This window comes from Triticum urartu, chromosome 7A (genome assembly GCF_056163025.1).
Source record: "Triticum urartu cultivar PI428250 chromosome 7A, HENAU_Tu73, whole genome shotgun sequence".
Classification (NCBI taxonomy): domain Eukaryota; kingdom Viridiplantae; phylum Streptophyta; class Magnoliopsida; order Poales; family Poaceae; genus Triticum; species Triticum urartu.
In genome coordinates, this window is record NC_141879.1 from 95,516,481 (window position 1) to 95,536,634 (window position 20,154).

Below are 20,154 nucleotides of genomic sequence, written 5' to 3' on the forward strand. Positions count from 1 at the left end.
AATGAAAGACCTCGGTGAAGCTGCTTACATATTAGGAATAAAGATCTATAGAGATAGATCAAGACGCTTAATTGGACTTTCACAAAGCACATACCTTGACAAGATTTTGAAGAAGTTCAAAATGGATCAAGCAAAGAAAGGGTTCTTGCCTGTGTTACAAGGTGTGAAGTTGAGTCAGACTCAATGCCCGACCACTGCAGAAGATAGAGAAAAAATGAAAGATGTTCCCTATGCTTCAGCCATAGGCTCTATCATGTATGCAATGCTATGTACCAGACGTGATGTGTGCCTTGCTATAAGTTTAGCAGGGAGGTACCAAAGTAATCCAGGAGTGGATCACTGGACAGCGGTCAAGAACATCCTGAAATACCTGAAAAGGACTAAGAATATGTTTCTCGTATATGGAGGTGACAAAGAGCTCATCGTAAACGGTTACGTTGATGCAAGCTTTGACATTGATCCGGACAATTCTAAATCGCAAACCGGATACGTGTTTACATTAAACGGTGGAGCTGTCAGTTGGTGCAGTTCTAAACAAAGCGTCGTGGCGGGATCTACATGTGAAGCGGAGTACATAGCTGCTTCGGAAGCAGAAAACGAAGGAGTCTAGATGAAGGAGTTCATATCCGATCTAGGTGTCATACCTAGTGCATCGGATCTAATGAAAATCTTTTGTGACAATACTGGTGCAATTGCCTTGTCAAAGGAATCCAGATTTCACAAAAGAACCAAGCACATCAAGAGACGCTTCAATTCCATCCGGGATCTAGTCCAGGTGGGAGACATAGAGATTTGCAAAGATACATACGGATCTGAATGTGGCAGACCCGTTGACTAAGCCTCTTCCACGAGCAAAACATGATCAGCACCAAGGCTCCATGGGTGTTAGAATCATTACTATGTAATCTAGATTATCGACTCTAGTGCAAGTGGGAGACTGAAGGAAATATGCCCTAGAGGCAATAATAAAGATATTATTTATTTCCTTATATCATGATAAATGTTTATTATTCATGCTAGAATTGTATTAACCGGAAACATAATACATGTGTGAATACATAGACAAACAAAGTGTCACTAGTATGCCTCTACTTGACTAGCTCGTTAATCAAAGATGGTTATGTTTCCTAACCATGGACAAAGAGTTGTCATTTGATTAAGGGGATCACATCATTAGTTGAATGATCTGATTGACATGACCCATTCCACTAGCTTAGCACCCGATCGTTTAGTATGTTGCTATTGCTTTCTTCATGACTTATACGTGTTCCTATGACTATGAGATTATGTAACTCCCGTGTGCCGGAGGAACACTTTGTGTGCTACCAAACGTCACAACGTAACTGGGTGATTATAAAGGTGCTCTACAGGTGTCTCCAAAGGTACATGTTGGGTTGACGTATTTCGAGATTAGGATTTGTCACTCCGATCGTCGGAGAGGTATCTCTGGGCCCTCTCGGTAATGCACATCACTTAAGCCTTGCAAGCATTGCAACTAATGAGTTAGTTGCGGGATGATGCATTACGGAACGAGTAAAGAGACTTTCCGGTAACGAGATTGAACTAGGTATTGGAAACCGACGATCGAATCTCGGGCAAGTAACATACCGATGACAAAGGGAACAACGTATGTTGTTATGCGGTCTGACCGATAAAGATCTGCGTAGAATATGTAGGAGCCAATATGGGCATCCAGGTCCCGCTGTTGGTTATTGACCGGAGACGTGTCTCGGTCATGTCTACATTGTTCTCGAACCGTAGGGTCCGCACGCTTAAAGTTACGATGACAGTTTCATTATGAGTTTATGTATTTTGATGTACCAAAGGTTGTTCGGAGTCCCGGATGTGATCACGGACATGACGAGGAGTCTCGAAATGGTTGAGACATAAAGATTGATATATTCGGACATCGGAAGTGTTCCGGGGAAGTTTCGGATAAAACCGGAGAACCGGGGGGTTACCGGAACCCCCGGGGGGGTTAATGGGCCTCATGGGCCTAAAGTGGAGAAGAGGAAAGGCAGCCAGGGCAGGCCGCGCGCCCCCTCTCCCCCTAGTCCGAATTGGACAAGGAGGGAGGGGCGGCGCCCCCCCCTTTCGTTCCTCTCCTCTCTCCCTTCCTTCCCCCTCTCCTACTTGGACAAGGAAAGGGAGGGGAGTCCTACTCCCAGTAGGAGTAGGACTCCTCCTGCGCGCCTCCTACTATGGCCGCCCCCCCCCCTTGGATCCTTTATATACGGGGGCAAGGGGGCACCCTAGGACACAGAAGTTGATCTTCGTGATCGTTACTTAGCCGTGTGCAGTGCCCCCCTCCACGATATTACACCTCGATCATATTGTAGCGGTGCTTAGGCGAAGCCCTACGACGGTTAAACATCAAGATAGTCACCACGTCGTCGTGCTGACGAAACTCCTCCACTGAAGCTTTGCTGGATCGGAGCCCGGGGTGCGTCATCGAGCTGTACGTGTGTCAAGAACTCGGAGGTGCCGGAGTAACGGTGCTTGGATCGGTTGGACCGGGAAGACGTACGACTACTTCCTCTACGTTGTGTCAACGCTTCCGCGTCGATCTACAAGGGTACGTAGATCACACTCTCTCCTCTCGTTGCTATGCATCACCATGATCTTGCGTGTGCGTAGGAAATTTTTTAAATTACTACGTTACCCAACACCGACCTTGGTGAAAATTTTGAAACTAACATTGAGGAGACAGATCGGCCTGAATTGCTCAATTCTCACAGCATCCGTCTTCTTAGGAAGCAGTGTGATAGTCCCAAAATTCAAGTGAAATAATTGAAGCTGTCCGGAAAACAGATCATGGAACATAGGTAGTAAATCCCCCTTAATAATGTGCCAGCACTTTTTATAGAACTCTGTCGGGAATCCATCCAGTCCGGGAGCCTTGTTGTTTTTATCTGTGCAATAGCATCAAAAACCTCCTTCTCCGAAAACGGGGCAACCAGAATATCATTATCAGCAGCTGATAGCTGAGGTACGTTCTCAGTCCTGGACTCATCGAGGGACACACAATTATCCTCCGGAGGTCCAAATAACTGCTTATAATAGTCGGTAATATATGTTTTTAGGTTATCCTGACCTAAAATAGTGCCCTCGTCTTGCTCAAGCTGAAAGATACGCTTCTTTCTGTGATTGCCATTAGCTATCAAATGGAAGAACTGAGTGTTCGCATCCCCTTGGACCACTTTGCGGACTTTGGCACGCAAAGCCCACTTCAATTCTTCTTCACGAAACAGTTCTTTCAGCCTCTTCTCCGCCTCATTTTTAGCCTGAAGCTGAGCTGGCGACAAGATATTGACTTCGGCCTGTATGTCCAGGGCCTGTATAAGAGTAAGGAGTCTATCCTTTTCAATCTTATACACACCACTAAGGTTCTTAGCCCAACCCCGTAGGAAACTTCTTAAATGCCTAATCTTATTCTGCCAACGCTCTATCGCATTCTTGCCTCCTACACCTCTATCCCATTCCCTGGCGGTCAAGTCCAAGAATCCCTCACGTTCAAACCAAGACATCTCGAAGGAGAAGGTATTCTTGTTACCCTCATGGTTCGGCTCCCCTGAGTCCACGAACAATGGGGTGTGATCAGATATTCCCCTCGAAAGAGCTTGCACCGTAACCAGAGGGAACTTTTGTTCCCACTCCACGCTCGCAAGTACTCGATCAAGTTTTTCATAGGTTGGGTTTGGTAGAGCATTAGCCCAGGTGAACTTTCTCCCAGAAAGCTCTATCTCTCTCAGATCCAAGCTTTCAATAATGGTGTTGAACATAAACGACCATCTGCCGTCAAAGTTATCATTGTTCTTCTCCTCTCTCCTCCTGATGATATTGAAATCACCTCCAACTAAAATTGGAAGCTGTTCTGACCCACAGATTCGAACAAGGTCCGCCAGAAACTCTGCTTTAAGTTCAGGCTGTGCGGCACCATAAACCGCCACCAAAGCCCAGTTAAAACCATCTACCCTAGACCTGACTCGAAACTTGACCGCGAAGTCTCCCATCACGACACTTCAGACTTCAAGCGAATCGCATCTCACACCTAGTAAGATACCACCCGATCTTCCTCGCGGAGGGAGGCAATGCCAATCAAAATCAATACCACCCACAAGAGAAGAGAGAAACTGGGGCGCAAAGTTATCTCTACCCGTCTCCGATAGAGCAACAAAATCTAACCTCTGCTCTAGAGCTGCCTCAGCTAGGAATCTTCTTTTAGCCAAGTCCTTCAGACCTCTGCTATTCCAAAAAATTCCTCTCATAGTTCATCATGGAATTTTTTAGTAACTCGAATCCTAGCACTCCTACGAACTGCGGAATCTGGATAGATCTTCCGTTTCCACTTACGCTAAGGTTTACTAGGCTCAGTCACCCGGTCCTCATAACCGGGTTCACATATATTGCTAGCCTCACTCTCTAGGGGTACATCATCTTCCTCAGAGTCATGATTGGGGGGTGCTAGATCCGCACACAGATTATTGAGCACTCTAACCCCTAACGCATCAATCTCATCATCATTCATGACGTAATGACCTGATCATCGTCTTTCAAACAATTTTCCGCGGTAAGTTGGGCATGAAACAGGATGGGCCGCTTTGATGCCAGGACAATCATTTTAGGTTTTTTAGGCTTATGCCCTTGGTTGGTTCCCACTACTCTTAGATTTCGGACCTACACAGTTTTAGCCTTGTTTCAATATAAAAACATTTTTTTCTTTTTGATTTGAACTCGATTTCATCAATTCTGAAGTTGCTACCCACATGTGTGATGTGGTCTGTTAGACCATTGCTTAGGGCATCTCCAATGCAGACTCCTACTCCGGCCTCAAAAGTCTGGACCGGATGGTTCAGACACTTTAGGCCTCCAATGTGGACTCCTACTTTGGGCCGGACACGTCCAAAATCACTCAGTCCGTCCACAAATCGAGAGGCGGGGTTGGGGAGCCTAGGCGTCATCATGCCCCATTACTACATCTTAACCCAGCAACCACCTCCTTGACCCCTCCTTTTTTTTCCAGACGTCCCCCCTCCCCCTCCACTCTCTGTCCCCGTTCCTGGAGCCCAACGCCAACGCCACCACCCCCACCCCACCCCCATGCCACCTTGGCCTTGCCATTGCAATCATTCGAGCAGAAGGAATCGCTCCATAAGGCCATAAATCACCTAAGTTGGGGTTGTCTTCCTCGCCTCCGGTCGAGCATCGCCATGGTTAGGTCCCAGCGCCCCTCTGTCCATCTTAGCAATCCCCAGGAGCTTCCAAAGACGGTGCTGCAAAATAATGTATACAAACTATATAACTTGGCTACGAACAATAGGCCATCCCTCCATTTGTCTCCTATAAGTAGTTCCAACAATGTATTAATGGTGACAGCAGGGTTACAAATTTGTAATTCCTCTCAAATAGCCTCCTACATCCGATCGCTGGAGCGAAGGAATGTTCATGGGCTTATTCTATTCAGCCTCAGCGCTTCTGAAGAGTGGCAACACCAACGAGCATAAGCTAAACTATATGTAGCTCATAACTTCAGGTAGTAGTTGATAGCAAAAGAATTTTCCAGGCAATAACTGAGATTGCACTGTATTTTCTTCCGATCCCAAATAGAGGTATGTCGAGAGATTACTGCATCTCTTTTGTTCTCTTGTCGAGGCCAGCATATCCTTTTTCTGAAACTAATTCTAGCATATCTCCTGGGAAACTGCAACAGTGAACACACACTGTAAGAAATCTCTTCTAAATGTTTCCGTTTGATGTGTATGACCAGTACTCGTTGACCAGCTCACGGAAGAGAGATCCCTCAGTTTCCATGAGCTTCATGGGCTTGTCATACTCCACTACTTTCCCTGGAAATGTATGCAGATCAGTAGTATGGAATACTATGCTGCGGAACCAATAAGTTGGCAATAAGAGAAACCAATAGGTTGCAGAACCAATAAGTTGTCATACTCCGCTAGTTTCCCACATTAGTATGGAATACTATGTTGCAGAACCAATAAGTTGGCAATAAGAGGAACATACATACCATCACTTATTGCAAGTACCATGTCACAGCCCATAACTGTTGGTATATGGTGTGCAACAGTAATAACGGTGCAATGTTTGAATTCTGACTGGATCGTTTTCTGAAGGACGGCATCAGTTGCATTATCTATAGAGGCCGTGGCTTCATCAAGAACTAAGATCCTGCACCTTTTCAAAAGTGTGCGGCCCAAGCAAAAGAGCTGCCTTTGGCCCATGCTCCAGTTCGACCCGTCTTCCGCGACTGTATGGAAAGATATAGATCAGTACTATGAAGAACACAATTCCAGACATCATGCTAGCAAACTGATCCGACTCATACGCCTAGTACTACAAGCAGTTTGACAGATTTATTGGCGCATGTATTCTAATTGGTTAGGGGCATAAAATCAAAAGACTGAAGCAGAATTGTAATATGCTATCCTATTTTGTTAGGGGCATAAAATGAAATCCAGAAATTAAATCATAGGTACAGTGAGGTTTCCTACCAAGTGAATCCAATCCCTGTTCCTTCTCCCGGACAGCTTCAAGAAGTTGGCATTTGTCAAGAACCTGCAACCGAACAGCATATGAATTAACCAATTTAATGGGTTCTTTTTCCAAATGCACGTATGGCATATAACAGAGAATGGACTTATCATTTGACAGGCCCACTAATCAGTTTATTCATCCCAATCAGACAATGAGCTTACTGTTCTGAAATTGTAGATACATAACATGTCTTACCTCCCATATTTGTTGATCTGAGAACTGCCCAAGAGGATCTAGATTATATCTTACTGTACCCTGAAAAAGTGTTGGATCTTGTGGAATGATGCCCAAACGTGAACGCAGGTCATGTAAGCCTATTTTACTGATGTTCACAGAGTCTATAATTATTTCCCCTTCAGCAGGTTCAACAAGGCGAAACAATGCACCAATTAAAGTTGTCTTGCCACTTCCTGTTCGACCAACTATACCAATTTTATCTCTACCTTGAAACTTGCAAGTGATTCCATGTAGTACAAGGGGAGTATCTTCCCTATACCTAATCTGTCAATGAAAACCAATCACACACATCTGTCAGAATATTTGAAGGGTTTCGCCCTAGTCAGGCATACATGCATATTTTATATTTGCTTACCTTCAAATCTTTAAGCTCCACACTGCCAACCTGGGGCCAATCTAGTGCTGGTCGGTTTTCTTCAATAACTTCTGCTGCTTCACTCGGAATGTCCATGTACTGGTTCACCCGTTCCACAGATATTATTTTGTTTGCAAGGTCACATTGCTTTTGAATAGAGCTAACAAAGGAATTATTTAGGGAAAGGCCGTAGGACAATGCCATTCCAACAAAACCTGTGCCAAGTATGGTAAAAAGTAATTAGTTTTCTGAGGATAATGTTGATTTCTTTATAATCCAGTGCATATTAAATGTATATTTATAATGACAGTGGCACATAGACATTGAGCGTATAACGTGTTACTAAATGGAAAATTGGGTATCCTCCACTAGGGTTTCGAGCCATTCGCCGTTATGCAGAAGGATTCTGTAACTCTATTTGATAAAGAAAGTAGGCTTTCATAACGAAGTAGAGCCTTCGTAACACCTAATACCAGGAGCCTATGGAAACAAACAAAAAAGCTTTTGCAGTGCAAATAACGATTCATTGCAAATCAGATGAATGCAATGATCAATCGTCATACAGCCTGTAAGCTGCCATAAATATGTGCAGCACATGAAACAACTATGTGATGCTTGTACCTGGAATAAGCTACATACCAGGGCTAAAAGTTCCTGCAGGAAGAAGAGCCATGACAAAAGCAGAAGAAGAAAGAACCGCAGCACTCATTATTTCCAGACGTTGAATCAACCATTCAGTTGCTGCAAAATTAAAAAAGTACGGACCAGCATTCTTGTCAACTAACTCCAGATTTTTAGCAAAGAAACGACCTTCTTCCTCAAAGGCACGTATTGTTATAGCCCCTGAGATCGATTCACCTAAGTGATTTACTAGAGCAGACTTGGTAGTGCCATTGATACGCATCAATTCCTTAGCCGAGGCTAAGTAGTACCTCTGCATGAACAAACATATGAAATGTCAGCCAACGGGAATTGTGAAACGAAAAAAGTAGACGAACTTTACCTCCTGGGTGAAAATAGCAGCATATCATTTGGTGAATGAAATAACCAAAGAAAGGGGGTTTAGGCGTTTAGCCATACAGAAAAAGGCCACAAGATTACCTGTAACCGAATTGCCAAAACTATCATTGGCAATGATACAAACAGAACTTGCCATGTAACAACAGCCAATACCCCCAGATTGCTATATGCATTTAAGCTGGAACTAAAGCCAAACATCAATGCAAATGGAACATCAAGGTCAATGATGCTTAAATCTGAAGAGACCTGCAGGTTGGGGGGAGGGTTGATCTATTAATATAAAACCTTGTAACGTTAAACTGAATTGTAGTTCATATAGTTGTGTTTGTTTGAGAATTTTTACCCGGCTAAGAACCCTGCCTAGAGGAGTAGAATCAAAGAAGGACATTGGTGCACGGAACAATGAATTAAGTAGCTGGGAAAATAAGGATCTTGAAGTCTGCATCCCAAGAACAACGAAGAATATAGATCTTGATAGCACAAAGAACACCGTGCAAACTCCAATAACAATGTACACAGAAATTAACTTCAGTGCACTAACATCAGGATTTTGGACATTAGCGGCCATCCATGAATTCTGTGATATTTGCCCAGCTATGAAAATTATGTGAGACATGACAGAAAGGGAGGCATACAGGAAGCCTTTTTTCTGGCGCAGGTATAGTATATAAGGCTTAAGACCTGCGTCCCCTGATTCTCTTTCCTCTGTTTTGATCAGTTGATCTACTGGTGATGGCTTCATAGACTCTATATATCTGTTTCCATGAATACCATCTGTCTCCTTTATTGGCAAATCCTTTGTTCTGTGATGGGCCATATTGTTAAGATCTGAAACACCAGTAGTATCTTTATGGGCATTTACAAGATATTTTAATTCTTGGCAATCTGACAATAAATCATGATAAGACGCAGACCGAATAACCACCCCATCTGACATTAACTGCCAAAAATTATCACTAGTTTTAGACGAAATTGACAAATATAAATACGTGCATGCTACGGGAATCACAAACTTTAGAACAAGTATTTCTCAAATTCACAACTACTCAACTAGCATGACTCCAATATCACCATCTTCATATCTCAAAACAATCATCAAGTATCAAATTTCTCATAGTATTCAATGCACTTTTCATGACTTTTTATGATAGTTTTTATTATAACTATCTTGGATGCCTATCATGTTAGGAATAATTTTATAGCCAAAGCAAATTACCATGCAGTTCTAAAAGACTCTCAAAATGATATAAGTCAAGCATGAGAGATCAATAATTTCTATAAAATAAAGCAACCACCGTGTTCTTAAAGATATAAGTGAAGCACTAGAGCAAAATTATCTAGCTCAAAAGATAAAAGTGAAGCACAAAGAGTATTCTAATAAATTCCGATTTATGTGTGTCTCTCCAAAAGCTGTGTACAACAAGGATGATTGTGGTAAACTAAAAAGCAAAGACTCAAATCATACAAGACGCTCCAAGCAAAACACATATCATGTGGTTAATAAAAATATAGCCTCAAGTAAAATTACCGATAGACGAAGACGAAAGAGGGGATGCCTTCCGGGGCATCTCCAAGCTTAGGCTTTTGGTTTTCCTTGAATTTTACCTTGGGGTGCATTGGGAATCCCCAAGCTTAGGCTCTTGCCACTCCTTGTTTCAAAATCCATCAAATCTTTATCCAAAACTTGAAAACTTCACAACACAAAACTCAACAGAAAATCTCATGAGCTCCGTTATTATAGGAAAACAAACCACCACTTCAAGGTACTATAATGAACTCATTCTTTATTTATATTGGTGTTAAACCTACTGTATTCCAACTTCTCTATGGTTCATACCCCCCGATACTAGCCATAGATTCATCAAAATAAGCAAACAACACACGAAAAACAGAATCTGTCAAAAACAGGACAGTGTGTAGTAATCTGTAGGTTTCGAATACTTCTGTAACCCCAAATATTCTGAAATAAATTGGTGGACGTGAGGAATTTGTCTATTAATCATCTGCAAGAAGAATCAACGTAATCGCACTGTCCAATAAAATGGCAGCAAATCTCGTCAGCGCTAAAGTTTCTGTTTTTTACAGCAAGATCGCAAAAACTTCCCCCAGGTCTTCCCAAAGGTTCTACTTGGCACAAACACTAATTAAAAGCATAAAACCACATCTAAACAGAAGCTAGATGAATTATTTATTACTAAACAGAATCGAAAAGCAAGAAACAAAAATAAAATTGGGTTGCCTCCCAACAAGCGCTATCGTTTAACGCCCCTAGCTAGGCATAAAAACAAGAATAGATCTAGGTATTGTTATATTTGGTATGCAATCCATAAGTGACTCTCATAATAGATTCATAAGGTAATTTCATTTTCTTTCTAGGAAAGTGTTCCATGCCTTTCCTTAACGGAAATTCGAATCTAATGTTTCCTTCTTTCATATCAATAATTGCACCAATCGTTCTAAGAAAAGGTCTACCAAGAATAATAGGACATGTAGAATTGCAATCTATATCAAGAGCAATGAAATTTACGGGGACATAATTCCTATTTGCAACAATAAGAACATCATTAATCCTTCCCATAGGTTTCTTAATAGTGGAATCCGCAAGGTGCAAATTTAAAGAACAATCATCAAATTCACGGAAACCTAACACATCACACAAAGTTTTTGGAATCGTGGAAACACTAGCACCTAAATCACATAAAGCATATCATTCAGGATCTTTAATTTTAATTTTAATAGTAGGTTACCACTCATCATAAAGTTTTCTAGGGATAAAAACTTCTAATTCAAGCTTTTCTTCATAAGATTTCATTAAAGCATCAACGATATGTTTGGTAAAAGATTTATTTTGATCATAAGCATGAGGAGAATTTCGCACGGATTGCAACAAGGAAATACAATCTATCAAAGAGGAATTATCATAATTAAATTCCTTGAAATCCAAAATAGTGGGTTCATTGATATGTAAAGTTTTGACCTCTTTAATCCCACCTTTACCAATTTTTGCATCAAGATCTAAAAACTCTGAATCATTGGGACGCCTTTTAGCTAAAGTTGACTCATCTCCAGTCCCATCATTATCAAGATTCATATTGCAAAACAAAGATTTAATAGGAGACACATCAATCACTTTTAGATCTTCATCCTTATTATCGTGAAAACTAGAAGAACACACTTTTATAAGGCAATCCTTTTTAGCACGCATCCTAGCGGTTCTTTCTTTGCACTCATCAATGGAAATTCTCATGGCTTTGAGAGACTCATTGATATCATGTTTAGGTGGAATAGATCTAAGTTTCAAAGAATCAACATCAAGAGAAATTCTATAGCGTAAGTATTTTTCCCAGTTTTTGAGAACCAAGCTATCAATCCAGTAGGAGATTACACGCAAGTCGCCTAGTACCTGCACAAACAAACAAGAACCTCGCAACCAACGCGATAAAGTGGTTTTCAATCCCTTCACGGCCACTTACGAAAGTGAGATCTGATAAAAATAATAAGATCAATATTTTTGGTATTTTTGTTGTATAGATTGGAAAATAAAGATCGCAAAATAGAAATAGCAAGTTGATAGGAAAATAATATGATGGAAGATAGACCCGGGGGCCATAGGTTTCACTAGTGGCTTCTCTCAAGATAGCAAATTCTACGGTGGGTGAACAAATTACTGCCGAGAAATTGATAGAAAAGCGCATAGTTATGAGAATATCTAGGCATGATCATGTATATAGGCATCACGTTCGCGACAAGTAGACCGAAACGATTCTGCATCTACTACTATTACTCCACACATCAACCGCTATCCTACATGCATCTAGAGTATTAAGTTCATAAGAACATAGTAACGCATTAGGCAAGATGACATGATGTAGAGGGATAAACTCAAGCAATATGATATAAACCCCATCTTTTTATCCTCGATGGCAACAATACAATACATGCCTTGCTGCCCCTGCTGTCACTGGGAAAGGACATCACAAGATTCAACCCAAAGCTAAGCACTTCTTCCATGGTAAGAAAGATCAATCTAGTTGGCCAAACCAAACTGATAATTCAAAGAGACTTGCAAAGATATTGTTCATAGATAATCTAGATCATAAACCCACAATTCATCGGATCTCGAGAAACACACCGCAAAAAGAATTACATCGAATAGATCTCCAAGAGAATCGAGGAGAACTTTGTATTGAGATCCAAAGAGAGAGAAGAAGCCATCTAGCTAATAACTATGGACCCGAAGGTCTGTGGTAAACTATTCACACATCATCGGAGAGGCTATGGTGTTGATGTAGAAGCCCTCCGTGATCGATTCCCCATCCGAAAGAGCGCCGAAAAAGGCCCCAAGATGGGATCTCACGGGTACAGAAGGTTGTGGCGGTGAAAATAGGGTTTCGTGGTGCTCCTGAATATTTTCGGGATATATAGGTATATATAGGAGGTAGAAGTACGTCGGTGGAGCTGCGAGGGGCCCACGAGGGTGGGGGGGCACGCCTACCCCCCTGGGCGCGCCCTCCTGCCTCGTGGCCTCCTCGCTTCTTTCTTGATGTCCACTCCAAGTATCCTGGATCACATTTGTTCCAAAAATAACTCTCCTGAACGTTTCATTCCGTTTGGATTCCGTTTGATATTCCTTTTCTGCTAAACATTGAAATAGGCAAAAAACAGCAATTTGCACTGGGCCTTTGGTTAATAGGTTATTCCAAAAATAATATAAAAAGGTATATTAAAGCCCATTAAACATCTGAAATAGATAATATAATAGCATGGAACAATCAAAAATTATAGATACGTTGGAGATGTATCAAGGAGCAAGTCGGCAACACACGAACTCCACTCCAAGTCTCCAACGCCTCTATACTGTTCTAGAAGGAAGAATATAGATTAATCACTAGATAGATTAGATTGAGGGCAAAGAAAAGAGAAATTTATCTAGATGTACTTACCTTTCTTCCCTGCAAGCATCCGGCGGCCCGATCTGCGAGGCGAGCGAGAAAACGAACCGGCATGGAGACTGATGAGGAATCGCCGCCTTGCCGCTGTGCGTGCGTACCTTCTTCGTGCCTCTTGGCAATTGGGCTTTTGTTGGAAGTTGGATGATGTGCCTCTCAGCCTACAGACTTTTCTTTTTTATTTTCATTCACGAATTCATTAGGGCCTATATCATCTACTACCTGAAATCTAAAACGTGTGCGCGCGCTAGTTGGAGAAATCAAGCGGCCGCTCTGTCGCATGCATGTGTATATGTTTTGTCTGCTAGTGCATGTGATTGCTGGCATTAAATGCGGTCAGACTTGTCACATGTGAAGAAAAAATAGATCCACGCATATTTATTTCTGTTTTCAAATTTTTAAAAAGTCATATCTTTCAAACCACGCACCGGAATTCAGATCCATCTTCACCATTGGATTCCTCATGACGAGATCTTTCAAACTAGATCCTGCATGGGTATGTTTCGACGAAATGTTTTTATGCCAACTTTGATGCTATATGGTGCAACTTTAGTATTGTATTGTGCAACTTTAGTGCAACATCGTGCAACTTTTTCGGAAACCAATTTTTAGATCTGCATGATTCAACTTCCTATGAGATTGCTATCTAGCAACTATGACAACATTGATGTGCAACTAGTCTACCGTCTCGACCAATTACCTAGTAGTCGATGTGCAACCCTCCTCTCTACATGTGGATGTGTAGTTCGTTTACTGTTGGCACACCCTACCCCCTACCCCTGCAAGCAATATGTGCAACTTAGTCTATTATTCAATCCAACTGTCTATTAGTCATTGTGCAACTCCTTCCCCTCCCTATTTGTGGACATGTACTTTCAGTTGGCGGGGGCAACAAACAGAGTTGCACATAGTCTGCTAGGTAGTTGGCCAGGGAAACATACGAAGTTGCACATCTCATAGGCAGAGATAGTTGAATGGTCAAAAATTGACATTCATGAGGGTAATGAAAAGTTGCATATAAACAGAGTGCTAAAGTTACAAATCTCACTAGCAGGGGTGGTTTGGGCCGGGTGATAGTAGGGAAACTACACATCCATGGGGGTATGAGAGAAAGTGCACATCACTGTTAGATAGTTGGCCGTTGCAGTATTTGAAGTTGCACATCCACTGTTAGTATGTTGGCCGATGCAGCAAACAGTGAAGCACATCCACGGGCGGGGGAAAGTTGCACATCAACTACTATGAAGTTGGCCTGGGCAACATACGAAGTTGCACGTCTCACTGGAAGGAGGCAGTTTGGGACTGGAGGTACCATAAAGGAAAATTGCATGTCTACAGTGTAGGAGAAAAGTTGCACATCTCTAAGGTAGTTGCACATCGACGACTAGCCAGTTACACAAAACATGGACAAAATTACACACAAAAAATTCCGGCGAAACATACCCATTCTGGATCTAGTTTTGAAGAGCACGCCGTGAGGGTTCCAACAGTGAAAACGAATCTTAATTTCGATGCGCTGCTCGAAAGTTATGGTTTTTTAAAATTTAAAAACACAAATTAAATGGGTTCACATATATTCACGTGAATACTTTGCAATTATTTATCTTGTTCACACATGTCCATACCTGTTCACTTTGCCTAATATGGATTAGGGAGAGAAACTATTTCATTTTTTGGCCGGCCACCGCGGAGCGCTAGCGGGCCAACGGCCACCTGCTAGACCAGTCCCATCTACTATACACACACTGCAGCACGGGTCGGGGCCCCTAGTTTGGCTGGGCCCGGGCCCCTATTTTTTTATGATGTATAAATTCGATAGGGAGTGTTTCTCCTACATTTTTGTATGCGGCCTACATGAATACACAAAGAAGGTTTACAATAACAAGATACGAGTTTAGGCGGTATCCGCAACAAAGTCTTGTATCACAGTCCTTACAGCAACCGGAATTCGAACTGAGTGGGTACTTCCGTCTGACCATGTCAAGCTCCCGAAAGTGTATCCTCCTTGCACTCTCTGCCTTGTGGTGAATGTCACCATAAATGTTGCACTTCTACTGCTTCCTTTGGTGAAAGTAATCACAGATGGTTCTACCGACACATCTATCCCTGCTGGAGCTTCAACCACTAAATGATATGTTGCTTCCGCTGGCTCAACGTTAGTCACAGTGCGCCGAAGCATGACATGGTCCTTGAGGTCCGGCACGACAATTGACGGGAGGTTGAGATTGAGGTAGTAGGACTCACAACCATCTAAATATCCAAGAGTGCAGTTAAAAAACTTGTTGTACTCTCTTGCATCCACGTCATAAACCAAGCCAGGGTCAACAGCTCTATCTGGGTCTATGTGTCCACCACCAAAGTCGAAGGGGTCAGCTAGTTTCCTTGGGACCGCTTCTGCTTGGATTGGCATGCCAAAACGATCAGTCACAAATGCTGCAACCAAGACAAGAAACAATCAAATCAGTTTTATATTTTGATGAATTGTTTTCATGTATTTTTTGTATTTCAATGTTCACACATGTGGTGACGATGGCAGACTTGATCATGGCAGGTGACCAGCCAGGGTGAACCGACTTGAGCAGTGCGGTCACAGCGGAGACATGCGGGCACGCCATGGATGTCCCGAATTTGAACACGTTGGAGTCGCGGTCCGCTGCCTAGATGCTGACGCCAGGTGCAGCAATGTCGGGCTGTTCAAACATGTGTATTGAGAATTAGTTAAGAAGTCGTAAGTTAAGAAAAATTAGGAAGGCTAGGTAACAAACAAGACAATGGCAACAATTGTCTCAAGTTAAGAAATTGAGAATGATATATACCTTGAGTATGCTAGGGAACAACATGCTGGACCTCTCGACGAGAATGAGGCGACCCTCGGCGACAACACCCCTTTTCTGACAACGGTCATGGCAGGTGACACCTTCAGCACCGCATTCCTAGCATGACACATGACTGGCATGAGTTTCCGAAGAAGAAGAAAACGCATTCAAGTCTGTTTCAGACAACACGACATGCACTCACCCTTTGTCCCAACTCCAATAGGAGGCAATTCGTTGTGCGATCTCAAAATCCACCACTACACAGGGCATAACGCCCCTACACAAAGGCAGGAAGTCGAGGAGGTTAGTAGTGTACTGTGCAAATATGAGGCCCTTGGAGCCAGCCATGGTGGTGAGATTGATGGCTATGGGAAGTGCTTGTCGAGGCGGCATGCTTCTCGCCGCCATGGGTTGATAGCATAGGACGATTTTACCGGTGACGTTGCTCAATGCCAGTGACGACTCCGTGTCACAGCTGCGCAGAAGTTGTAATTCAGTATAGTTGATAAAACACTGAATCGTGGTTACAAAAGTGGACAACTACAACAAATGCGTCAAGTGATTACAGATGCATAACTACAGAAGTTTTATTTCATTACCTCCGGGCATAAACAAGGTCTTTAAAGTTGCCGATGATCACAGATGCATTGTTGTGAAGAGATTGCCCCTGTATTTCGAATCAAGCACATATTAATAAGTAATTAAAGGAATCAGGGAAAGCTGGCTTCAGTGACGAGCTAAATGTACTTTTTGTTTGTTTCCACGCTCTGAGACGAATCAAGTTAATTTGTCAAAAACTATAAAACCAATTTTATAGCCCCGGATCTATCATTTCCTCAGACCAAATAAATACTTGGAGAATGTTTGTTTGTAGCATGCACGTACCACAAGCTTTTCTTTGTTTCCGAGCGATATCATGGTCCGGAAAGACCGGTCAATCGTGCTAGCGGCCACCGTCGTAACCCACGGTAGGGCATTAGCCACCGTTTGTGGCACAGGGCCATCATTCCCTCCGGCGAACACGATAGAGATCCCTCTTTGCACAGCATGCAGCGTCCCAGGAAACTCGTGACCAGCCCCAGCAATCGAGAGCGACAAGACGTCCACACCGTCATGCATAGCATCATCGATAGCCGCGAGGACCGCTGCTTCAGGGCAACTCCCACCCAACCAACACACCTTGTAGATACTGAGCCGCGCACGTGGCACCCCGCCGCGTGCCACGCCCATGCCTAGGCCTCCGTAGCTCACGCCCTGCACTTCCCTGCTGGCGATGGTCGATGCGACGTGTGTGCCATGGCCTTCAATGTCCCTAGGCGACTTATAGTTTCTGTTTAGCACCTCGTCACTGATTCCACACCCATACCACCACGCACCGATGATCTTTTTGTTGCAACTTGTGGTGTTGAAATCCTGACCAGTCTGGCATTTCCCTTTCCACCGTGCCGGCACAGGGCCATACCCATTGTCATCAAAGCTTCGTGATTCAGGCCATATGCCTATAAATAAGCATGGTAATCAATTGATTCGGTATCGGAATTTCTCATATTCAGGATTTAAGCTTGAGGGGTCGGACTGTAAACCTGTATCGATCACACCCACGATGACATCTTCACCATACTTTGCTTTTCTGAGTAGGCCCGATTGTTGTCTTGGTTGGTTACGGTCAAGGCCAAGAAAGTCCCAGCTCCGAGTTTTGTGCGTTTCGTGATAAGTGTTAGGCTTCACAGTGACAACTTCTGGGAATTCTACATCCAAAATATGTTGATTAGTTCTTGTCAGTCATGCAAGTAGATACGATGATAGGTAGGAGCCTATAGGACTGACAATCACTTACTTGCGATTGTCTCAGCCTGAGACTCGGTGAGCATCGCCGCAAAACCAGAAAATCCATGCTTGTAACTGTAAACTATCGACCTCAAGGCTTCATCCTTGCTGTTGTCAAGTAAAATGAGGGTGAGCAAATCACGACTAATACGTCGACGATGCAACATGAACTCCTCATTGTTTTTGTTTTGAACAAAATGAATTGGTAGCTAGTTACTGTACCTCCCAAAAACAGAGGTTAGCATGTCACGGTGAGACGCGGTGACCATGGATGGGTCATCATGCTTCTTCTCCCCCATATACACGATGTAGAGCTGAAATTCATTTTGTCGCATAAGTTCTCAACAAAAAACAGATATCAGGAAAGAAAGCAAATTGAGAGAGGACTCGGGTGTGTATCTTACTTTACTCGACGCGTTAGCTGAAACAGACAGCAGTATTACCAGCAGTAGGAGAGCGCCGCTGTAACGCCCCGGATATAACTTTCCCAATTTGTACTCCGACTCTTGTCGTTTCCGACGTTAAGTTATTTGATTTTCTCGGGTTCGGGTCTTTGTCTTTGTGTGTTGTTATCGTTGTCATGCATCTCATATCATGTCATCATGTGCATTGCATTTGCATACGTGTTCATCTCATGCATTCGAGCATTTTCCCCGTTGTCCGTTTTGCATACCGGCGCTTCGTTCTCCTCCGGTGGTCATTTCTAGCTTTCTTTCGTGTGTGAGGATTAAACATTTCCGGATTGGACCGAGACTTGTCAAGCGGCCTTGGTTTACTACCGGTAGACCGCCTGTCAAGTTTCGTATCATTTGGACTTCATTTGATACTCCAACGGTTAACCGAGGGACCGAAAAGGCCTCGTGTGTGTTGCAGCCCAACACCCCTCTTCTTTTGGCCCAAAACCCACCAAACTCTGATCCATCATCTAGATCGTTCGATCACGATCACGTGACCGAAAACCGCACCTCATTTGGACTCTCCTAGCTCCCTCTATGCCTATATATACCTCCCCCATTCCAAATCTCGGATCCCCTCTCTCTGAACCCTAAAAAAAAAGATCCCCTCGCCGCCGGACGTGTCCGGACGGGGCCGGACAACGTCCGCCCGCCACCGCCGCCCAACCTCGTTCTGCCACGTGGCGGGGCGCGTGCCCACATCGCCGCCGGCCCGGGCAGGCCCGCACCGGGCCCTCCAAGCCCATCGGGTGCCGCCGCCCGGATCCCTCGCCGCGCCACCGCGGGACCGCGCCGGTCGCCGCCCCATGCTCGCCGGTCGCCGCGCTCCTCCGCCCCGGGGCCCTCGTCGCCAGCCATCGCCCCGGCCGCCGCGCCGCCGCAAGGCCCCGCCGCCGACGCCGCCCCGCTCTGGCCGGCCTCCTCCAACTCCGGCCTCCTCCTCCCCTCACTCCGGCGGTTCTTGCTACAGTAACTCCGGCGAACATCGAAGAACGTGCCAGATCTGAGATCTAAAATCTCGAGGGTTGACTTTTTGCCTGAAACCCTAGTTCATATGCTCCTGTTCATCGCATCGTAACTTTGCATCCATAGCTCTGATTCATGCATATAGCATATCAAAATGTTCGTCTCAGAGAGTACATCATTTCATTCCATTCCATCATTTTCATTTGAGTTCATCTTGATGCCCGAAATGCTGTTAGAAGAGGGCTACTTGAGTTAATTGTCAGATCTGCTACTCCATCTTAGGCATTTGTCATTTTTGCCATGATTAATGTGTGCATGATATGCCCATGAGCTCTACATATGTTTTGTTAAGAGTTTTTTCATCTTTCCAGAGGTGCAACCCATGTATTTTTTGTGATGTGTGTGGTGACTAGTGCAAGCTTGCGAAGTGAGGCACTCGGTAACTCCGTTTTCAGGGACTTGGTAATTTCACTAAGTCCTGGGATTGTTTAGTTCATGATGCCACATGTTCGTGTTGTTTCCTAGTGATCCGTGCCTCTTTTGAGGATGATCAGTAAAGGAGTTTTGTCATTATTGTAGTGCTCTATCCATCCATGTCTTTGTTTGCAATTATGGAGCACCCTAGCTTGAGTCAACCGAGCTCTACTTTTGCTTCGTTGTGAATCTGGGCAGATTGTCAACTTGTTTGCAATTTTGCCGGAGATGTTGTAGTTGATCCGTGCATGCTATGCTATTGTTCTTGCCATGTCTAGCTTGCATTTTGTGCCTTCTTAGTGGATGTATGCTTGTCTTTCCATGACTTGCACCGTAGTGAGTGCATCGAGCTCATAAACATGCCTACTTGAGTTAAGTTTCAGCATGTGTCAGTTTTCACTAAGTCTGAAAACTGATTATGTTTTTGCTATGTTCGTGTGCTTGTTAGTATATTTTCGGATCCCTTTTGGCTCAAGGTCACTAAGGGACTTTTGTTAAGCTTG

At 43.6% G+C, this 20,154-nt stretch overlaps 1 protein-coding gene and 1 pseudogene across 2 annotated transcripts; both read right to left on the minus strand.

Annotated features, from left to right (window-relative positions):
- Positions 1 to 5,381: 5,381 nt before the first annotated feature.
- Positions 5,382 to 9,101, minus strand: LOC125520321 (ABC transporter C family member 10-like). Its single transcript, XM_087536049.1, has 8 exons — positions 8,508 to 9,101; positions 8,246 to 8,410; positions 7,784 to 8,078; positions 7,145 to 7,359; positions 6,748 to 7,053; positions 6,510 to 6,573; positions 6,026 to 6,265; positions 5,382 to 5,846 (listed from the first exon to the last, which is right to left on the minus strand). The coding sequence occupies exons 1-8, from the start codon at positions 9,099 to 9,101 to the stop codon at positions 5,737 to 5,739; spliced, it is 1,989 nt and encodes a 662-aa protein (XP_087392175.1). The 3' UTR covers positions 5,382 to 5,736.
- A 5,811-nt stretch (positions 9,102 to 14,912) lies between these two features.
- LOC125518389 (subtilisin-like protease SBT3.10) lies at positions 14,913 to 19,069 on the minus strand (annotated as a pseudogene). The gene is made up of 12 exons (XR_015609736.1): positions 18,879 to 19,069; positions 18,161 to 18,218; positions 17,979 to 18,070; positions 17,767 to 17,864; positions 17,513 to 17,677; positions 16,815 to 17,428; positions 16,529 to 16,596; positions 16,145 to 16,404; positions 16,093 to 16,102; positions 15,930 to 16,046; positions 15,632 to 15,803; positions 14,913 to 15,546 (listed from the first exon to the last, which is right to left on the minus strand). The product of XR_015609736.1 is annotated as a subtilisin-like protease SBT3.10 (transcript).
- Positions 19,070 to 20,154: the final 1,085 nt, after the last annotated feature.

Coding starts and splice junctions, on each gene's coding strand:
- LOC125520321 (XM_087536049.1), bottom strand. CDS start 9,101: ATGTCAGATGGGGTGGTTATTCGGTCTGCGTCTTATCATGATTTATTG. Junction 8,411..8,507: donor TAGGCAGGGTTCTTAGCCGG/GTAAAAATTCTC, acceptor CCCAACCTGCAG/GTCTCTTCAGATTTAAGCAT. Junction 7,054..7,144: donor TGGAGCTTAAAGATTTGAAG/GTAAGCAAATAT, acceptor TTTCATTGACAG/ATTAGGTATAGGGAAGATAC.